The following is a 19,140-nucleotide window of genomic DNA, read 5'->3' on the forward strand; positions in this document are numbered from 1 at the left end:
ATAGGATCATATACTAGAGTTAGACAACTTGAATAGCCTTGTCTATTTTTATCTGTAAACACTCATAGCGGAATAGAGCTGAAGCGAAATCTTATTTACATCTTGTGTTCAATTACAAAAAAATCTTCATCCTATAAAAAAATCAAATCAAATTTAACTAACCCCGTAACAAAATGGAAACTTTTGGACCATTTGTGCTAGTCCAAACCTATTTGTCTCAAAATAACAATTTTCAACACACCACAAAGACATTTCTTACAATTGTGTTATATATATATATATATATGTATGTATATATATATATATATATGTATGTATGTATGTATGTATGTATAGAGAGAGAGAGAGAGACATATTTAAATATTCTAACTAAATATTGTGTGGATGTAGGAATCAATATGGGCCAATCATTCTAAAAGGTTAATTATGTAGTGTTACATTTAATTACTATTTTTAAATTCATTAATTTAATATTTCTCATAAGTTAAATCCATTATATTAGGAAGTTAAACCTAAATTTCTCCCATTTATCTATCAACCGAATACTTGATCGCATCCCATTCTGTGTGCTCGTGAAATTGAATTCGAGAATGGGTCTAGTGAAATTGAAGGAGATGAGTAGATGATGCGTGAAATTCAGCCGAATACTCCATCTGATATACCCCTCTATGCCTCCATCTATGAATTTCCTACCTATCTCCTCACCAATAGCACCCACTTCGATCACTATTCTTTTCCAGAATGAAGCTTGTGAAATTGGAGTAGATGAGTAGATGATGCGTGAAATTCGGCCGAATACTCCATCTGATATACCCTTCTATGCCTCCATCTATGAAGTTCCTCCCTATCTCCTCACCAATGGCACCACTTCGATCACTATTCTTCGCCAGAAGACCTGATCTTCCATTCATAATGCATCCATCTAGCCTCTCTCTCCAGACCCCACAATCGAGGTACGTATTTCGAAATTCAATTCACATGGTTTGTTTGAATTTTGTAACTGAAGTGATTTTTGTGGTGTTTTTTTATCATGTGATATTATTGATTCCTAGGATTTCTCTATGCTTGATACCCAAAGCCTATTCTGTGTAGGTGCTACGTGTTCGTTTTATGCCAACTATGAGTGTGCTTGTTAATGAGATTACTGCTTAGCTTTGTTTGTTGGTGTTAATTAAGTCTTATAAGAAGTCCCTTGGCTTTGTTTCACAAAATCACATTTGACATTGAGATGCCTAGCTAGGGAAGAATGTAAAGGCTAACCTTTACAATGCACTTCATTATAGTTTTCTACATTATAAAATTATAGAGAGAGGAAAAATGGCATTTTTGCAATAGTAAGCTTTTTACAGTCATCTTGAACTACTAGTTAAATCTTGATATCATTTGTTATTTGTATTGTGCTTTCTGCAATGTTATTTCTTTTATAAAACACTAATAATAGTGTTTTCTTGATGATAGGGTGGATGTTTATATCAGTTGTATACTTGAGTCCGTGAGTAGATATTGTCACTTGCTGGAGCGTTTTATCTTCAAATTTAGTTGAGGTTTATCATCTCTAAACTTTGTTGATGATTTTTTAATATTTGAGAAGAATGTAGAATCAATTCAGTGAGATCTCATTTCACATGCAATGTAGGCATACCTGATTTAGTAGAAACCTTGGTGTGCAAAGAATTTTTGCTCAACTGCGTTAAGATAACCACTTTGGTATTGTAAGCATGCAAACTGTTTCCTTCTAAAGCTTTCGAGCTGGTGAAAGTATCCATTGTCTCTCTTTGGTATTTGAAGAACATGTGTATATGTTGATTTTTTTAACATGTGAAATTGCCCAGTTAATTAATTATGTCTTAGTAATCTCCATTGCAAAGGCTAGAAGTTGAAAAAGAAAAATTTTCTAAACTTATTATGGGATTGAAAACAATGTTGGACGTGATAAGTACAAACACATTTTATGTTTAGAGGCAGTAAAATTGAGAAGTTGATTTGAAGCATGGTGAAGAATGGAAAGTAAAGCAACAATATTTGTTCAGAACTGATTAGCATGTTTTTCTATCATCATGGATTAGCAACAATATTCTATGAGAATGTATTAGTGTTTTACTTAGATTTCAATGTTTTTATTTGATTTTTAAGTTTTAACCATTCTCAGTTTTATTCTTTAAGAATAAATATAATTGTTAACCAATATTACTTGTATTCTTTCAAAATGAATGTCATTTATGTATGTTCATAATTGTATTAGTTAAGAATGAATGTAAGTATTACTTTTAAGATCTTAAAAGTCTTTTCATATAAATTTTGTATACATTAAAAATTATTAATATTGATATTATATGTTTATAATATTCTATCAGAATTTAATTTTTTTTTTCAAGATAATGGTAAACATATTCTTTTAGAATTTCCGAATTAATATATTTATAATCCAAGAAATCATATTTTTAAAGTTTAGAGAATTAATTCTTCCCTAAAATCTGTAATTTTCCTTTTTTAAATTTATGTTAATTAATTAAAATACCCTTAGAATGAAATTAGATTTTAATTTTCACTTATCTTTAATGTAATAGTATGTATTAATCATTTTCTTAAAATAAATAAAATGATCGGCTCACAATCATTCCTACATCCATACAATAATTAGGTAGAATTAAATAACCTAAGCCTATATATATATATATATATATATATATATATATATATAGAGAGAGAGAGAGAGAGAGAGAGAGAGAGAGAGGAAAGATCATTTGAGAACTCAAAGTTTCCCAAGAACCCGAGAACTAAAGATGGAACGTTAGATCAAAATCTTGAATAGCTTAGATTGATCATGGTGTAATTGTAATTATCACTTGTTTCGATGGTATCTTAGACATTTTATAAATATTTACAAGTGCAACTTAGGCATTAAAAATATCAATCATAATAATCAATTTAACAAATTAAAAAAAACCACACACACAAACACGTGTTTCTCACTTTCTCTCTCATCTCTTAGGTTCCTCAAGACTCCATCATCCGCCTCCTTCCAATGAATATCTATCCATGCGATCTTTCCGCTACCAATTTCCATCACCGATTTCCACTAAGGATACCGCCACATTGAGGATTGAATTTGACATACATACTAGGGATCGATGATCCAATCCATCTACCGCCTTCCTTCTCCTTCCATCCTCTATCTCTACCTGTTCTGACAAACAACAACAACTACCAATCCACGATCCTCCTTTGGCATATCAACGACATCAAATCCACGATGCAATAGATCTACTTCATTCATTTTTATGTTCGATTGCAACAATAAACCGTTGAATTGCATTTGTGGATCACCTCTATTTGGCGAGGATCTTATACCGCCAATGCTTTTTTTCCCAATCACACCTCCGACTGCCACAAACTACACAAACACTATCATATATGGCTCCAACCTCCACAGTTCCCACCAATATATCAATTATCAAGTAAGTATCATCAATCACTTCATGATTGAATATGTTTTCATGACCTCGATCTGTTACATTGAAATATTGTTAATCTGATTTACTTCAGTTTAATTCTATTATTTCAATGTTGTTTGACATAGAATAATCTTTGAATCAAAACCATTGATTTTCGCGAGAGTGTAGATCTCCTTGTTCTGCTCACCAACTGTTCCATGAAATGCCTCAGAGGGTTTTGGGTTCTTTTGAGCTCAGAAGAAGTGACATCACATGGGGATCATTCTTTTGAGAAAATTGGAATACATCATATGTGGAAGACAATGTAGATGGATTTTAATTACTTTAGAATCTGATGGTTTATTGGAGTAGAAAGCTCTGGGTATCCAAATGAAGTTGTACACAAATTCGGTTATATCAATAAACTATTATTTAAGTGGATTCGTATCATGTTTCATCAGTTAAATGGATCATGAGTCGAGGTGACTCCAAAGTTCCCCATATTCATGTTATTACGATATAATTAAAAGAATCATATTATATTTTGCTACAATAATGAAAGTTTTTGAGGGTAATGAAGTGATATATTTGAATTTTGCTAATCATTCTCACGTATCTATGCTAGTTATTTTGTATTTCTAGGGCCAAAATTCTTAATATGTGAATTTATACATCAACAATTTGAACCCATCAAATGATGATTGGATTCGAGTTTTCTCCTTGCCAATTTCAGGTTCTTATCATTTATATTTTCTACTTTTGTCAATTTGTTTATTATATTTATAACATCCTTACTTCCATTTGTTATTTAATTAATAAAAAACGCATTGCTATAATTACATATATTTGTTAAAGTATAATAATTTTGAGAACATATTTTTTGTCAAAAAGCTGCAAATTTTATCCATCTTGGGATAAAAAATAGACCTGATAGTCTATTGTTTTCAACATTCAACCTGCTTCCCTAAAAACTCAAGAATCAGTCCTCCGTATTTATGCACTGCACCTATTAAGGTTTGTTCTTTTATTTATGACATGGGTCCTAGATAGTTTTTTATGTGCATTTTAAAAACGAGTAATCATTTGCTAAAAGACAGAGATAGTTAGGAAATCTTACATATATCTCAATAATTAGTTATCTAGCAACAACTCGTTACACTATTATCGAAATTTAATTATTTTGTCGTATAGAATATCCATTGTATTAATTTGGATGTGATTGATATATTTATATGTGATTCACATGTAGATCATATGTGATTCACATATTAATCACATGTAAATCATATATGAATGATATGTGATTCACATGTAAATCATAAGTGAATTATATATGAATTACGTATATATGCACACATTCATATGTTAATTACAAGAAAATCACATGCAATTCACATATTAATTACATTTGATTCACATGTAATTCACATGTAATTCACATTTGATTCACATATAATTCACATTCAAATCACATATAATTTACGTGTGAATCACATGCGATTCACATGTGAATCACATTTACATATGATGTCATATGTAAATATGATTCATATGGGAATCATATGCGATTCATATGTGAATTGCATGTGATTCATATGTTAATCACATGAAAATCACATGTATTTTTGTAAGTGTTTTTGCATCATTTTTTTTCTTGTAGATTTGATAGAAATTGTGGTGAATATTGAAGAGGTGAAAAATAATAAATTGAAGAAAATAAGGAATGATTGATACGAAGACATGAAAACGATTTGAAATTTGTAGCATTTTTATATTTTATATTTTATTTTGTATTGAATAAAATACTTGTACTATTATGTTTATAGATTAATTAATAAAAATGAGATCTTTTGTGATTTACTTACCAATATTATAGTATAAGAAATATACATATATGTATTTGAAAAAAATATGCATATATGCACCTAAAAATTTACTTTTAAAAACAAATGCAATCTTTTTTTTTTGAAAAATGTGCAGTTTTTTTTAAATATAGTTTATTATTTTTGAAAAAAATTTAACTTTTTTTAAAAAACTCGCATTTTTTTTGTTTTTTTTTTGAAAAAATTGTTGTGTTTTTATTTAAAAATGCAGTTTCTTTTATAAAAAAATGAAGTTTTAAAAAAATGCAATTTTTTTTTAAATTAAAGTTTTTTGAAAAAATTGCAGTTTTGTAAAAAGAAATATGATTTTCAAATTTCTTTTCAAAAATTCATGCTTTCTATAAAAATTTAAAAAATCTGCATTTTCTTTTAAAAAAACAGAAAATACTATATTTAAAAAAAATATGAAATTTTGATTTATGATGTAAATTTTTAGACATTTATATTAATATATTAAATAACACAAAAAATTAAACATTAAATGAGATTGGTAAAATAACGATCATGTCTTTAACGAATTACTTTTGATCAAACACTTCACTTTTAGTTGTCGGATTTTCGGAAAACTATAAGTTTTCAACCGGTATATATATATATATATATATATATATATATATATATATATATATATATATATATATATATATATATATATATATATATATATATATATATATATATATATATGAGAAAAATGAATATACATTACAGCTCCACTTAAGCTTAGGTAGTAAACCTCATGAAAATACACTATTTTACTATATAAAGATTGTGGTTAAGAGATTCACATTTAACAGTTGATGATGTAGATTCAAGATAGACGAAATAGTTTTGATAAGGAAGCAAGAATATTGATTATCTTCGACCTTAGTAATAGTGGAAAAAAAAAGTAATGTTTACTGGAGTGAAGTAATTAACAATAATTGAGGAAAAAAAACAAGCATGGTAAAATGATAATGGAGGAAGAAAATGTTATCGATGAGGTATATTTACCAACTGAAAACCAAATCGGGTATATTTGCTAAGTTAAAACGACATATTTTAGTGGTTTTGTACCTAAGCTTAGGTGAGACTGTAATGTATATTCCTTATCCCTTATATATATATATATATATATATATATATATATATATATATATATATATATATATATATATATATATATATATATATATATATATATATATATATATATATATAGTTTTGAAAATGTTATGAAACGAAAAATATAACTTCAACAATTCGGCCTGAATGAAAAGCCCACCAAAATTTTAGCCTGTTTTGGGATCCGAAAGCCTGAAATTCCGGCACTCTGTTCGAAACGCATTTACGCCGTTACGCGCCCATTAATTACTATTCGTTACTTTCTTTTCTCCACTGAATTCTCCTTTTTCTTTCAAAATTCAAACGACTCTCCCCCTTCCTTCGAACCCTACTCCCAAACCCACTTTAATTCCCCATGTTTTAATTTAAAGAACCCAAAACAAACAACTTTGAGGTTGCAGGTTCGGTGTTCTCAGATGGGTGGTTCTGCAAAATGGATTAAGTCCTTAATCGGCTTCCAAAAGTCCAATTCCAATAGCTCCGATCAAGTAAGTATGTTTGACCTTTTCTTCAATTCATATGTTTCATATTGGGTTAGAGTGGTTGATCCAATTGGGTAAATTTTTATTTTTGCGCAGGAGAAGGTTGGGGGTAACAAAACGAGGTCATGGAAGCTATGGAGGAGCCCATCAGCGGGAAGTTCTTCTGTTTCCTCATCAAAAGGGATAAAGGCAGGAGGTCGTTTGTCCACTTCTGATGGTTCTCGTTCTGAAGATGTTTCATTTTCTGCTGCCATGGCTACTGTGGTTCGAGCTCCGCCTAAAGATTTCATGTTCGTTAGGAAAGAATGGGCTGCCATCCGAATTCAGTCCGTTTTTCGCTCTTTCTTGGTAATTTCTAACCATTTCCCTTTCTTTTACCTCGTTTATCTCAAATTTTAACCCGATATACTTCCCTGTAAGTATATGATTTGTCTCAATCTAGCCTTTTTAGATAAAGCTTGAGTCTTTCTCCCGATCGTATACCAATTGATGAAATAAGCTATAGATGTTTTTCAAAACTGCTAATAGATTTCTGATTGGGAAAATCGTCAAGATGTTTATGGGTCAAAACTATTATTACAAGACACTAAATCCAATTTTTCCTTATTATAGCATCATGGTTAAAGCTGATAACATTTCTATGACCTTTTGTGTGTAGCATAAGCCATAAACCTTCACAAAATTCACCCAAATCTAATGTTACATCAATCATATTAATCTTAATTAATTGTGTTTAAGGCAAGACAAGCATTACGCGCACTAAAAGCATTGGTGAGGCTCCAGGCGATAGTTCGAGGTCGGCTTGTTAGAAAGCAAGCTGACGTGACACTTAGGTGCATGCAGGCTCTTGTTCGAGCCCAAGCTCGTGTTAGAGCTCAATCAGCTAACACAACACAAGAATTTCCTACAGCTTTGAGAAACCATCTTTCTGCTGTCAAGCAATCTGAGGTAAATTAAAGTAATTATTTTGTTTTCATGTATTCATGATCAATTCAAAATCTAAAATACTTTTTTTATGGTTGTTAAAGGGTGGATGGTGTGATAGTCGAGGAACAGCAGAGGAAGTGAGAGTAAAAGAACAAATGAAGCAAGATGGCGCTAATAAGAGAAATAGAGCTAAAGCTTATGCCTTCTATCAACAGGTTTTCGTTTCGTAAATTTTAGATTACGAGGTTAATTTGTTGTTTTTATATAATTTTTTAGTAACGTGGTATGATTTTTTGTTTATTTTTTCAGAAACAAAGAGCAAATTCCAACTCGAAGAGTTCTTCTCCAAGATCTGGTATGCAAAACTCTGATTGGACATGGTTGAATGGTTGGATGGCTGCAAAATCCTGGGACAACACCGGTTCTTCAAAATTTTCATCTCAAATCAAGAATTATGATAATCGTAGTGTTAAATCTTGTTCTGAACATGAATCGATGAAGATAAAAAAGAATCTAGTTTCAACTAGGGTTTCGTTGAAGCCGTTTATGTCAAGTCCGCTTACACAATCATCATCAACAAACCCATGTTCTGGTTCTGTGTATGATGAAAGCACAACGTCAACGAATTCTTCATCTTCAACTTCAGAAACTCGATTGTCAAGTGAAAGAAAACCAAGTTACATGAGCTTGACGGAATCCATCAAAGCTAAAAGGAAAGGGCAAGGGCGTAATTATTTCTCAAATGCAAGCCCACTTTCGAAGGGGGTAGCTGCAAGAAGGAGTGATGATTCTGATCTTTATTCATCGGAATTGGGTAAGGATTTGTATCCACCATTGTTTATTGATAGATACGATGAAGTGAGGAGTCGAAGGGGTTGATTGAAAAAGATTTGGGAATTTGGCTAATTTTTTAAAAGTTCAACAGCTTGTTGTGTTACTTGGTTTTTACATTGATTCTTTAGCTCCAATACAAGCTTAAAGGAAAGTCAGTTGGGATTTGGATCTTTTGGATTTCTGTTTTCATACATAGATTGGGAAGTGGGGATTATAGGATTTGTTGAGATATGGTCTCAATTTTCTTCATTATCTTTAAAGAACTTGCATAGTACAGAAGTGAAAACTGTTAATGCTTTTATCTAATGTATGTTATTTTGCGAATTTTATACCAAACAAAGAGTGCATTTGCTTACATATCAATGGTAGATATGCATCATTTGGATGTTTGTTTACAAAGTTGTTATGACTCTACATTTTTCCCTATAGTTTTTTTTGAAGTGATAATGTATGACTCTACATTTTTCTATATAACTTGTGTAAGATTTGAAGTCTAGGGGATTAATGTTTATAGGTTAATCCAACTATATCTTTTTTAGAACATTATGCGAGAGACAATGTAGAACACATTTGTAAAAATTAATAGCGTCTTGAAAAAGCAAAATCAAAATTAAAACCATTTTATGTAATGATTAAAATTGATTCTTGAAAAGAAAATGATGTCATTAAACATATCTAACATACAAGAGCAACTCGAAGAATTAAAATCATAATATAAAGATTATGGTTTTCACCTAATGATGATATCTTGAAAAGAAAATGATGTCACAGGAGGAAAGAGTTCTTGGGTCATTTTCAAATATAACAGGAAATGAACGTCTTGATAGGATATATCGTGCATTGGTTTAAAAACTTTTTGACTGATTTGTTGTTATATTACATGCATACGTTCTTTACCATACTAAAGAAGATTGGGTTTCATGTGGGAGAGTGATTTATGCAACTTATTTGGGCAAAACATCAAGATCCCATGAAAAGGAAGTATGAAAATGAACAAAAGAAAGAGGGTGATGTATGTGGTAAGTTAAAAAAAAGCTTCTTCAATTTTGAGTAGAAAAGAGGGCTTTCTGTCATTGGATTATAATGAACAGAAGAGTAGAACTAAGTGTGGGGACAACAAGGACATAGTTTTTTTCATTTATTTATTTATTTGTACAATTTTTATCATGTTACTATTTGACTTGGGCATTGATGAGATCAGTGTGTCTCTCTCAAATTTGGAAGCTGTTTGATTTATGAATGATTGATATCTTCTCACATATACCTTTTTTCTGCATCATAGCTTGCTTCTAAAAATTGGAAAGTCACATGCTCCTACTTGTGCTTCTCTCTCTTAATTCTATCCCACTAGGGGTGTTGTGTACTATGGCCTCCCAAGGATAAAACATGTACGTGAGCTAGATTGACGTATTTGCATAGATGTCTTTGTGTATATTTGTTATTCTTATTGGTTTTAGTTTGTGATGGATTATGTTTGGCTGATAATGTTATTTATTACTTTGATGTGTGATAGTAGTAATACTTCTAATTACTTTTACTTTACCAAAGGTTGTATGAAAAATAAAAATATTTATAAGCAATAATGAAATATTGAAACACTTCAGAATTAAAATGAATCAACCTGTTTAAAAAAACTATGATTTTAATTAACCTAAAAAAACTTGGATGCAAATGATTCCATAATGAACATGGGCACAAAACTCCACTCTATAATACGTTGAGAATTCCACCAGCAATAATGAATCATTATTAAAAAAATATGAATTTTATTTTTCCGTCACAAAATCTAATAATCAATGCAATATTAAAAACTTAGAGCATTTGATCGATGCAAATAAAATATATGCTAAAGGTACCCATATGTTTCCATAGATTTTTAAATAATGAGAACGCACTGTATGAAACGAATTAGGGCCAAAATATAAAAAATAAAGATTGGAGTGTAAACGATGAACATTGTTTATGTATCTTTTTTTTTTTTTTTTTTTTTTTTTTTTTTTTTTTTTTTTTTTTAATGTTATTTCCATTTTAAAACAGGTAGTGCAGGTGAGCAACATCAACAGTGTAAATCAAGATGAAGGTATTCAGCTGCTTTGATGGTGGCCCAACAATGGAAATCACACACGAAGGAGAAGCAGAATTCAAAAGAATAAAAAATCAATGACCAATGGAAGAATCGGAATTTAGTAGGGCTGACAATTTTCGACATGATACGAAATATATGAGTTTTTGTTGAGTTTTTCAACCCGCTAACCTGCCAACTCGTTTATTAAACGGGTCATATATGAGTTTCTTAAAAAATAAACGGGTTGACCCGTCAAACGGTTTATACTTTTAACAAAAAAATATATATTTTATTTTTAAATGTATTTATGTATCAAGTATATATTAATATTTAATAAGTATTATATAATATATACCATGGTATTCGAGTTTCAACAGTAACATCTGAATCAACTTTTAGTCTAGGTGGAAGAGTTTTGAATGAATATCGAAGTTCTATGAAGTCTGACATTGTTGAAGCTTAATTTGTAGTAAGGATTGGTTGTTTGGAGAGTATTTTATAATTTATTGTTTACTTATATTAACTATTATTTTGTATTGATTTTTTTTATATTTTTATCTTCCTTATCTAGTTGGTACTCATGTTAATATTGATAAACTAACTCAAAACATCATGGATGTTACGAGTTCTAATAAACTTTAAGTACACGTTTGTGCCTTATTTTTAATGACAACTATACATTTTTATAATTTTACTTGTATGCGTTTTAATATTGGCTATTGTTTCTAATTGATGGTTGAAGTTCATCATAAAGAAGAAAATGGTGTTGGAGAATTGTATTTCTTTTTTGGGAGAAAAAAATAGGAATTGTGGCTATTACTTTAGCACTTGAATTATGTATGTTTGTATTAATGTTTAGTTTGAACATGTTTCTATGAATGTTTTTAATTTTCATTTGGATGTTTAAGACTTAAGTGTCTAAAATTCGGATATCTTTACATCAACCATCAAGAATTTATTCATGTTTAATTGTCAATTTCATTTATAGAATCTGACCCACGAACCCACCAACCTGTGAACCCGTATATATAAACGGGTTGACGGGTCATATATGGGTTTATGTTTCAAACATATCAACCCGTGACCTGTATATTTAAATGGATCGTGTTTGGGTCGACATCTTTTGACCCGCCCAAGGTTGTAAAACTCGTTACTCGGTACCTGTTCGGCCGACTACTGAGTAGCGAGTATTCGGGGAGTACTCGGATTCGGTAATTCATGTAGAAATAATTTTAAGGAACTTATTTATTTCAAAATCATAAGTTGATTCAAATATATAATGAAATTAGATACACGTGAACACACAAAAACCAAAAAACATATAATGGTCTTATCACGTGAATAATTAAGGAAAACTTAAGATATGTATGTAGTAATAATCACGTGTGTGAGTGTTAAATAATAAATCATTAAATATATTATACATATTAATCACCGATTTGACTGGGTTTTACAACATTGCTCAGTTCATTAAGGGGCCAATCGGGAAGTACTCGGGATTCTGTAACTCGCTTTGGTAAGGGGCCGGGTAGCGAGTACTCAGAGGAGTAATCGGCCAACTCGGCGAGTTTTACAACATTGGACCTGTCAACCCACTAACTCGCGACACGCCAACTCGAACATGACACGATTGCTAGACCAAGAATTTTGTAACATATTTAGAGGAAGAATGGCAAGGTGGTCGAGCACATAAGAAGGAGAATAATCAAAACTCAGATATTTACAAACCTTTCATGAAAATGGGAAGGTGGTTATCGGTGACACCATCATCTTCGATTTATGAGATTGATGTCGAAAAAAACGGGGAGGGGATGGGGAATTACTGTAGAGAGATTTGGGCGGCTAGGATTCAAGAGAGTCAGATGTATATACATGAGAGACGTAAGAGAGATGGAGATAACTGATATACCTAATATTAATTAGCCTAATATTTAGGAAGATAAATATTCTATACCAAAACTAACCTTTAATAAATAGGTAAGATTTGATTTTATTGTCATCAAAATCTCGCGAGATAATATGACATTTTAGTAATTAATTGCGAGATTTTGATAATTTCTGAAGAAGCTTTATTGTTTGGAGAGTTGAAGTGATAAAAGCTAACAAATTAAAAAAGAACAAAAAAAGAGGAAAATTCGTCCCATGTGGCCATTCTAGACGCCGACACGTGCCCCCACCCCTATCATGACAATTGTCCAGCCTTTGTTAGCTGGTGAGTTTTTTTTCCACCCGTTTAGTTTTTCGGTAATAACTTTTTTTTTTCTTTAAAAAACCCAAGGTCTTAAAATTTAATTCTCTACAAAATAAGTACAATCATGAAAATTGAAAAAATTATTTGTTTATTTTTATATTTATAAAAAAAAAACTCATAAAAAAATCTCCAAAAATTATAAAAAATTAAAGAATACTTTTACTCACTATTCTAATGACTTTCTAAAAAGAATTTTTTAAAAACAAGATGCTTTAGATATCAAATTTGATTTTAAAATATTAAAGGTTTAAAAAAAATGTTAAACATAATATGATTTAAATAGAGATGTTTCAAAATATTTATGATTCAAAAATATTGTGATTTAATATACTTATGATCCTTAACTTGTTATAATCTAAAAGTATTTTGATTCAAATAATATATGATTCTTAATTATTATATATTTTATGATTCATAAATGATATTTTCTAAATTATTATTATTCAAAATGATATGATCAAAATATTTATTATTCAAAATCATATGATCGAAATTTTAATGATCCAAATTAATATGGTCCAAAAAATATATGATGCATAATATCGTTATGATTCGAAATATTTTATAATACTTAAACATCGCAAACCGAAACCAATATTTATTTCGAAAAAGAAAAAGAAACAAAAGATTTAAAAAGAAAAGAAAAAATGAAAAAAGAAACGAAAAAATTGAAAAACCGAAAAACCAAGTATATATTGATCAAAAAAAAGTTTTAAAAAAATTTTAATATTTAAAAAAAAACAAAAACAAATAAAATAAAAAACTTAGAATATACTACTACATAATTTTTTAAATTAAAAAAAATAAAAAAAAGAATAAAAAGAAAAAAAATAAAAGGAAAAGAAAAACTCATTTAAATGTCGCACATGATTATTTCCTTGAAGTCGTATTACTTTCCATGGACGTGTGTTGCGTGCGAACACGTCACGACCAAGTGATAAGTTTGACGTTTGTGTCGTTGACGAAATGATTGGTGGAGAATAGTAATCGCGGTTCCTACTAATTTTTTGGTTCCTACTGGAACATATTGAAACTATTATTATTATTAGACACACACACACACACACACACATATATATATATATATATATATATATATATATATATATATATATATATATATATATATATATATATAAAAGGTTAGGTTAAAATGTGGATGACATATATTATGCATACATATGTGAACAGTGTTATTTTATGAGAATAACTAAGAGAATGTGTTGTTTCATAATGTGTATACATTCAGCCTCACATAAATATCGTAATAATCATGTATTCTTACTAATTATTATTTATTTTTTGTTATCACATATCAGTTTTCACTCATTCTCATACTTACATAATAAGATTATAAATAACATATTCTAACAGAATGAGAATCATAAAAAAATTCAATAATAACCTTATTTACGATTTAATTAGTGAAAATACATGATAATAATAATAGTTATGTGAGGTTGAACGTATTCAAATTATTATTAAAACGTCCCAAAAATTATAAGGTAAAAATTCCATTTTAATTTAACCCGAAACACCAATTATCCTTTTCCAAATATTTAAAAGTATATCGGAACAAAAATAGTTATCAAAGTACAATCCCAAAATCATTAAGTTCCGGAAACATGGGGGGATGTATTGCGATCAATCCGGACCCTTCCCTTTCGATCCAGAAGTACCTGAAACCATAACCATAAAACCGTAAGCACAAATACGAACATATCCCACCTATATGTATTAGCTTGAGGAAACTTCCAAGGTGATCTAGAAAGGCTAAACAACATTGCCCCAACATCTGAACTTCCAATAACCAAGGACAATGGCCAAAGTTGAGCCTGTTATGAATCAAAATTCCACACTACATGTGAGGGTAAACATACCAGAAAACCAAAGAAAATATAAAACATACGGAACTGGAAGATAGGTTGGCGCATCCATTGAACTTCAACTGACACAACTCAAAACTTTCGAAGACTCTCCACTTTTGATGATGGACGAAATGATCAACAATAAAGAAAACATTGACAAATAACTCAATAATCCAATACACTACTGAACAAAACCCATGTGAAACTAACATACCAAACTCTGAAGCTGATTTACCAATAAAAAACTGTCCACCCTAGAACATGGATATCAATCTATATAACGACTTGAAAAAAATCCCTCAACACTCGATGCTCATCTTGAGCATCCCACACGTCTCTTGATCTATTCACCGACATTACGATAGGAACCAATGGCTACAACATGCTCCTTATCCAACATTTTCTTGCCATGAAGATGACTCTAGCATTCCTAAACACAACACCAGATGACAACTTGATCCTGAGTAAATCCTGAACCAAAGTTTCGCATACCTGAACCGCAAATCCCTATGACCCATTCTTCTAAGATCTTAAACTCGAACATATCGATGATCCTTCAAGCCAAAATAGCCAGTTCTCCCCCATTTAGGGTTCGAACTACCACTAGATGACGTTGCACACAAACCAAATCTCAAACCGGTTCAACCAGATGCATAACACCCTAGAACTTTAGAATATAACACAACATAAGTTGGTATTCTAGATAAAGACCTAGAGAACTCAAAGTTATTCTGAATCTCATATGGAGACCTTGAAAGCCTCCCAAACATAACTGCCTCTAACATCAGAATCCCATGCAGATACACAAATAATAATTCTGTCCATTCACAACACCGATTCTCCATCTAAAAACAAATGAGATACAACACACCCTGCCTATAATTCCCAAGAAAACAATTCATCGCGATCATTACTCATATATATATATATGAAACATCATTCTCTTAGTCTAGATACATTAGAGACAACAAAAGGTTGCTTTTACCGATTCACTCCCCTTTCCTCCTAAAACAATCAACTAGCACCTGGCCTAACCTAATTCAAGAAAGCAAACCCCTGATCTCATCTCAAGGCAACAATACCATAAAAAATCCTTTCGTGCATTCCTACGCAACGATACCTATTGACAAAGAAAGCTACAGTCTTCTTGACTCATATCGGGACTACATCCCAACTCTGAAAATCACATGTATACTCTCTCTCTTCTCCGAATGCGGAATGCTAGAAGTATATAACACCTATCGATGTTAGTGATATCCCAATCCGTCTACCAATCACTCAGCCCTTGGCTGCAGTACTTGAACTGAATCACACTAGTCTACATCATTGAAACCCAAACAGACCTGGGCATTAAGGCCCAAACAAACACCAGACCCATCCTCAGAAAGAACGACCATCACCGATAAATCGATAAAGATGGAAACACACTGCAGTGAATCATGATGCCAAACCATGCCATCTTTCTGTTGGATTATGTGTCTAAGTCCGTAACTATTTTTGGTATGTACTTGATTTGATTATGAGCATGGTCCTTTTGGGTTGCCTTTACTCATTCAACTTGACATGATGGAAAGAGAAGAGAGAGTATAATTTATTATATGAATAAAAATTGGTACTCAAAATGGTTTTATTAATATATTTCAAGATTAATATATTATTTGGAAATCATATTATTTAATTAATACTAATCAGGAATTAATTGAGTGGTCAAAAGAGACTGATTAAATAATTGGGGGACTATTATGCAAATCATTGATAGTTGCATAATTGGGCTGATGGACTCCATAGAGTGGAGTGGACGGAATTTATGGGGAAGCCCATAAGATTTTGTTAATAGGCTCTAAGGAAGTAGTCCACGGGCTTCTTAAGGCCTAAGCTGTCACATTAGGGTTTCCACCTAAAACCCTAGCAGCCACAAGTATAAATAGACCCCATGACTAAGGATTTTCGGCCTAAGCATTCAAGAAAGAAACCCTAGCCGAAATCCTTCTCTCCTAAGTCATCCTCCTTGCATTGGGTGTTTGTGACACCATTAGAGGTGCAACACTTGGGGCACTAGGCTTTCGGAAGTCAAGATCAGGAAGGATTAAACTTGTTATTGCTACATAACAAGAGAGGAAAAGATTCTAACCCTAATCATATGTGATTTTCGAAATATGTATGCTAGTCATAGGGTTATTGCTTTGGTATTCATAGTTGTATGTTCAAGTTAGAAAAACCTAGATTCAACGAAATTAGGGTTACATTTACACCATAAGAATGATGTTATGCTCCAAACCCAATAGTAGTATCAGAGCCTAGGTCGTTTTTCTATTGAATAGATGCAAAAGCGAACTGCCAAAGATCAAGAAATCGAAGATTTTGCTGTCTGACAGGGTCTACTCGACGAGTCCACGTATGGACTCGATGAGTTGCATGAACTCGACAAGTTTCATAGTGGACTCGATGAGTCTAGGGTTCTGTTGCCGGGATTTTTGATTTTTTGGCCATATTTTGATTAGGATAATTATCAAAACTTATTTTTCTTGCCTAAATTCAATTTTTTTATGATTGGTATGGATATTCTGATCAAAATTGGTGAATTTGGTTAAATATTGATAATACAATATTATTTTGATTCAAATATTTAACCTAGTAATTTTGAAAAAGTTTTAAATTACATACTTTAGGTTTTATAGTTTAAATTTGAAATTAAAAGTTTTAGTTTTAAAATTTAAATAGTTAAACCCTAATATTTTGAAAAGTTTCAAAATTTGTCCTTAATGTTTGGAATTTAAAATTTGATTAAAGGGTTTTAATTTTGAAATCTTAAATTCTAAAACCTTAGTATTTTGAATAGTTCAAATTACATCCTTATGGTTTTATTAAATTAATTAAGTGTTTAACTAAAAGAGATAATTAATAAATCCATAATTATATAGTTTAAATTTAATTAAATTAAAAATATAATTTATTAATAGATTAAACCATCTAGTATTTTAAATGTATAAAATACACCCTTATTATATAAAATTAAAAGTATCATATATTATATGTGTATATATATATATATATATATATATATATATATATATATATATATATATATATAAGTAAATGTCAGTCTTACCGTTAGTAGGCCTTCTTCACGAAGCTCGTCTATAAAGAGGTCTTTAAGGAAGTGGCCTGTAAAATGACCGTTATTCAGTATCTACTCTTACCCACCGCACCCTTGACTAGTGGAGGGTCGTTAGTCGAACGGGTAGGATAGGACACAAACTTCCATTATAAGTATAATGAAATGCGAAATAACTAAACGCTTTTATAAATTCCCAAATCCTATTTACTTTCGGAAAAATGTGAATTTAGTGCTAATCCATGAAATTTCACATTACACCTTGTTGATCGTTAGTGGAGGGTGTGTGGTTAACCGACACACTAATATGGGACTAATGAAGGATGGAAATAGGTAGCTCGTAGATTATCATAGATCAATGGAGCATGTGTGGTTTATTGGCACATTGATCAGGTGATAAACATCTTCGAGAGTACCAAGCTAATTTGCATGGTTATTCACACTTTGTTTGTGATCCTCGGTATCCCAGTCACAAACTTGAAGGGCATAATCGAGATTAAACATGCCATTGAAAGGTTCAATGAATATCAAAAGATTAGGAGTTTCAATTCATTTAAAACATAATTTCTTTTTCATTTTTCATGGTGGAAATTGGTAAATCGTCATTTACCTACCTTCAAATATTCTGCAATTGAAGTACGACATCCCTCTTCCGAATTGTAGAATATTGTGTTGGGTACTAGCCTTGATATTTATTTGGGTGTCATATTAAGGACTTAAATCAACTAAATTGAATTTCTCCCTTTTGTAGATGTCAAATTCTAACAACTATGGTCTTCTCGAATCCTTTGGAAAAAGCTTTCCACATGAAGATGATGTTCTGCGATTGGATCGTGGAAACAGAAATCATGCCTCAATTTCTCCACCTCCTCCAGTAGTTCTCCCTGACCCACATGTTCGAAGACTTGAAAAGTGTTGGATTAGTGTCTAAGTCCATAACTATTTTGGTATGCACTTGACCCGATGGTGCTTGGTCCTTTTGGGTTGCCTTCACCAAAGCAACTTGATAGGATGAATTATGGAGAGAAAGGATTAAATATGATTTATTAATATATTATGAGAATAATATATTAAAGGAGAAATCATATTGTTTAATTAATATTAGTCAAGAATTAGTTGGTAATTAGTTTTGTGACTAAAAGAGATTAATTAAACTTAAGGGACTGGAATTGTAATT

The 19,140-nt window shown here is 30.9% G+C and overlaps 1 protein-coding gene across 1 annotated transcript; it reads left to right on the forward strand.

Annotated features, from left to right (window-relative positions):
- Positions 1-6,692: 6,692 nt before the first annotated feature.
- On the forward strand, positions 6,693-9,019 carry LOC145042835 (protein IQ-DOMAIN 8-like). The gene is made up of 5 exons (XM_078991329.1): positions 6,693-6,909; positions 7,000-7,251; positions 7,642-7,851; positions 7,932-8,045; positions 8,140-9,019. The coding sequence occupies exons 1-5, from the start codon at positions 6,838-6,840 to the stop codon at positions 8,707-8,709; spliced, it is 1,218 nt and encodes a 405-aa protein (XP_078847455.1). The 5' UTR covers positions 6,693-6,837; the 3' UTR covers positions 8,710-9,019.
- The last annotated feature ends 10,121 nt before the right edge of the window (positions 9,020-19,140 follow it).

This window comes from Lactuca saligna, chromosome 4 (assembly GCF_052625555.1).
Source record: "Lactuca saligna cultivar CGN05327 chromosome 4, ASM5262555v1, whole genome shotgun sequence".
Taxonomy (NCBI): domain Eukaryota; kingdom Viridiplantae; phylum Streptophyta; class Magnoliopsida; order Asterales; family Asteraceae; genus Lactuca; species Lactuca saligna.

Excerpts from the sequence above, each read along its gene's own strand:
- LOC145042835 (XM_078991329.1), top strand. The coding sequence starts at position 6,838 with ATGGGTGGTTCTGCAAAATGGATTAAGTCCTTAATCGGCTTCCAAAAG. Across the intron at positions 7,252-7,641 it reads CCGTTTTTCGCTCTTTCTTG|GCAAGACAAGCATTACGCGC; the intron begins GTAATTTCTAAC and ends ATTGTGTTTAAG. Across the intron at positions 8,046-8,139 it reads CTTATGCCTTCTATCAACAG|AAACAAAGAGCAAATTCCAA; the intron begins GTTTTCGTTTCG and ends TTATTTTTTCAG.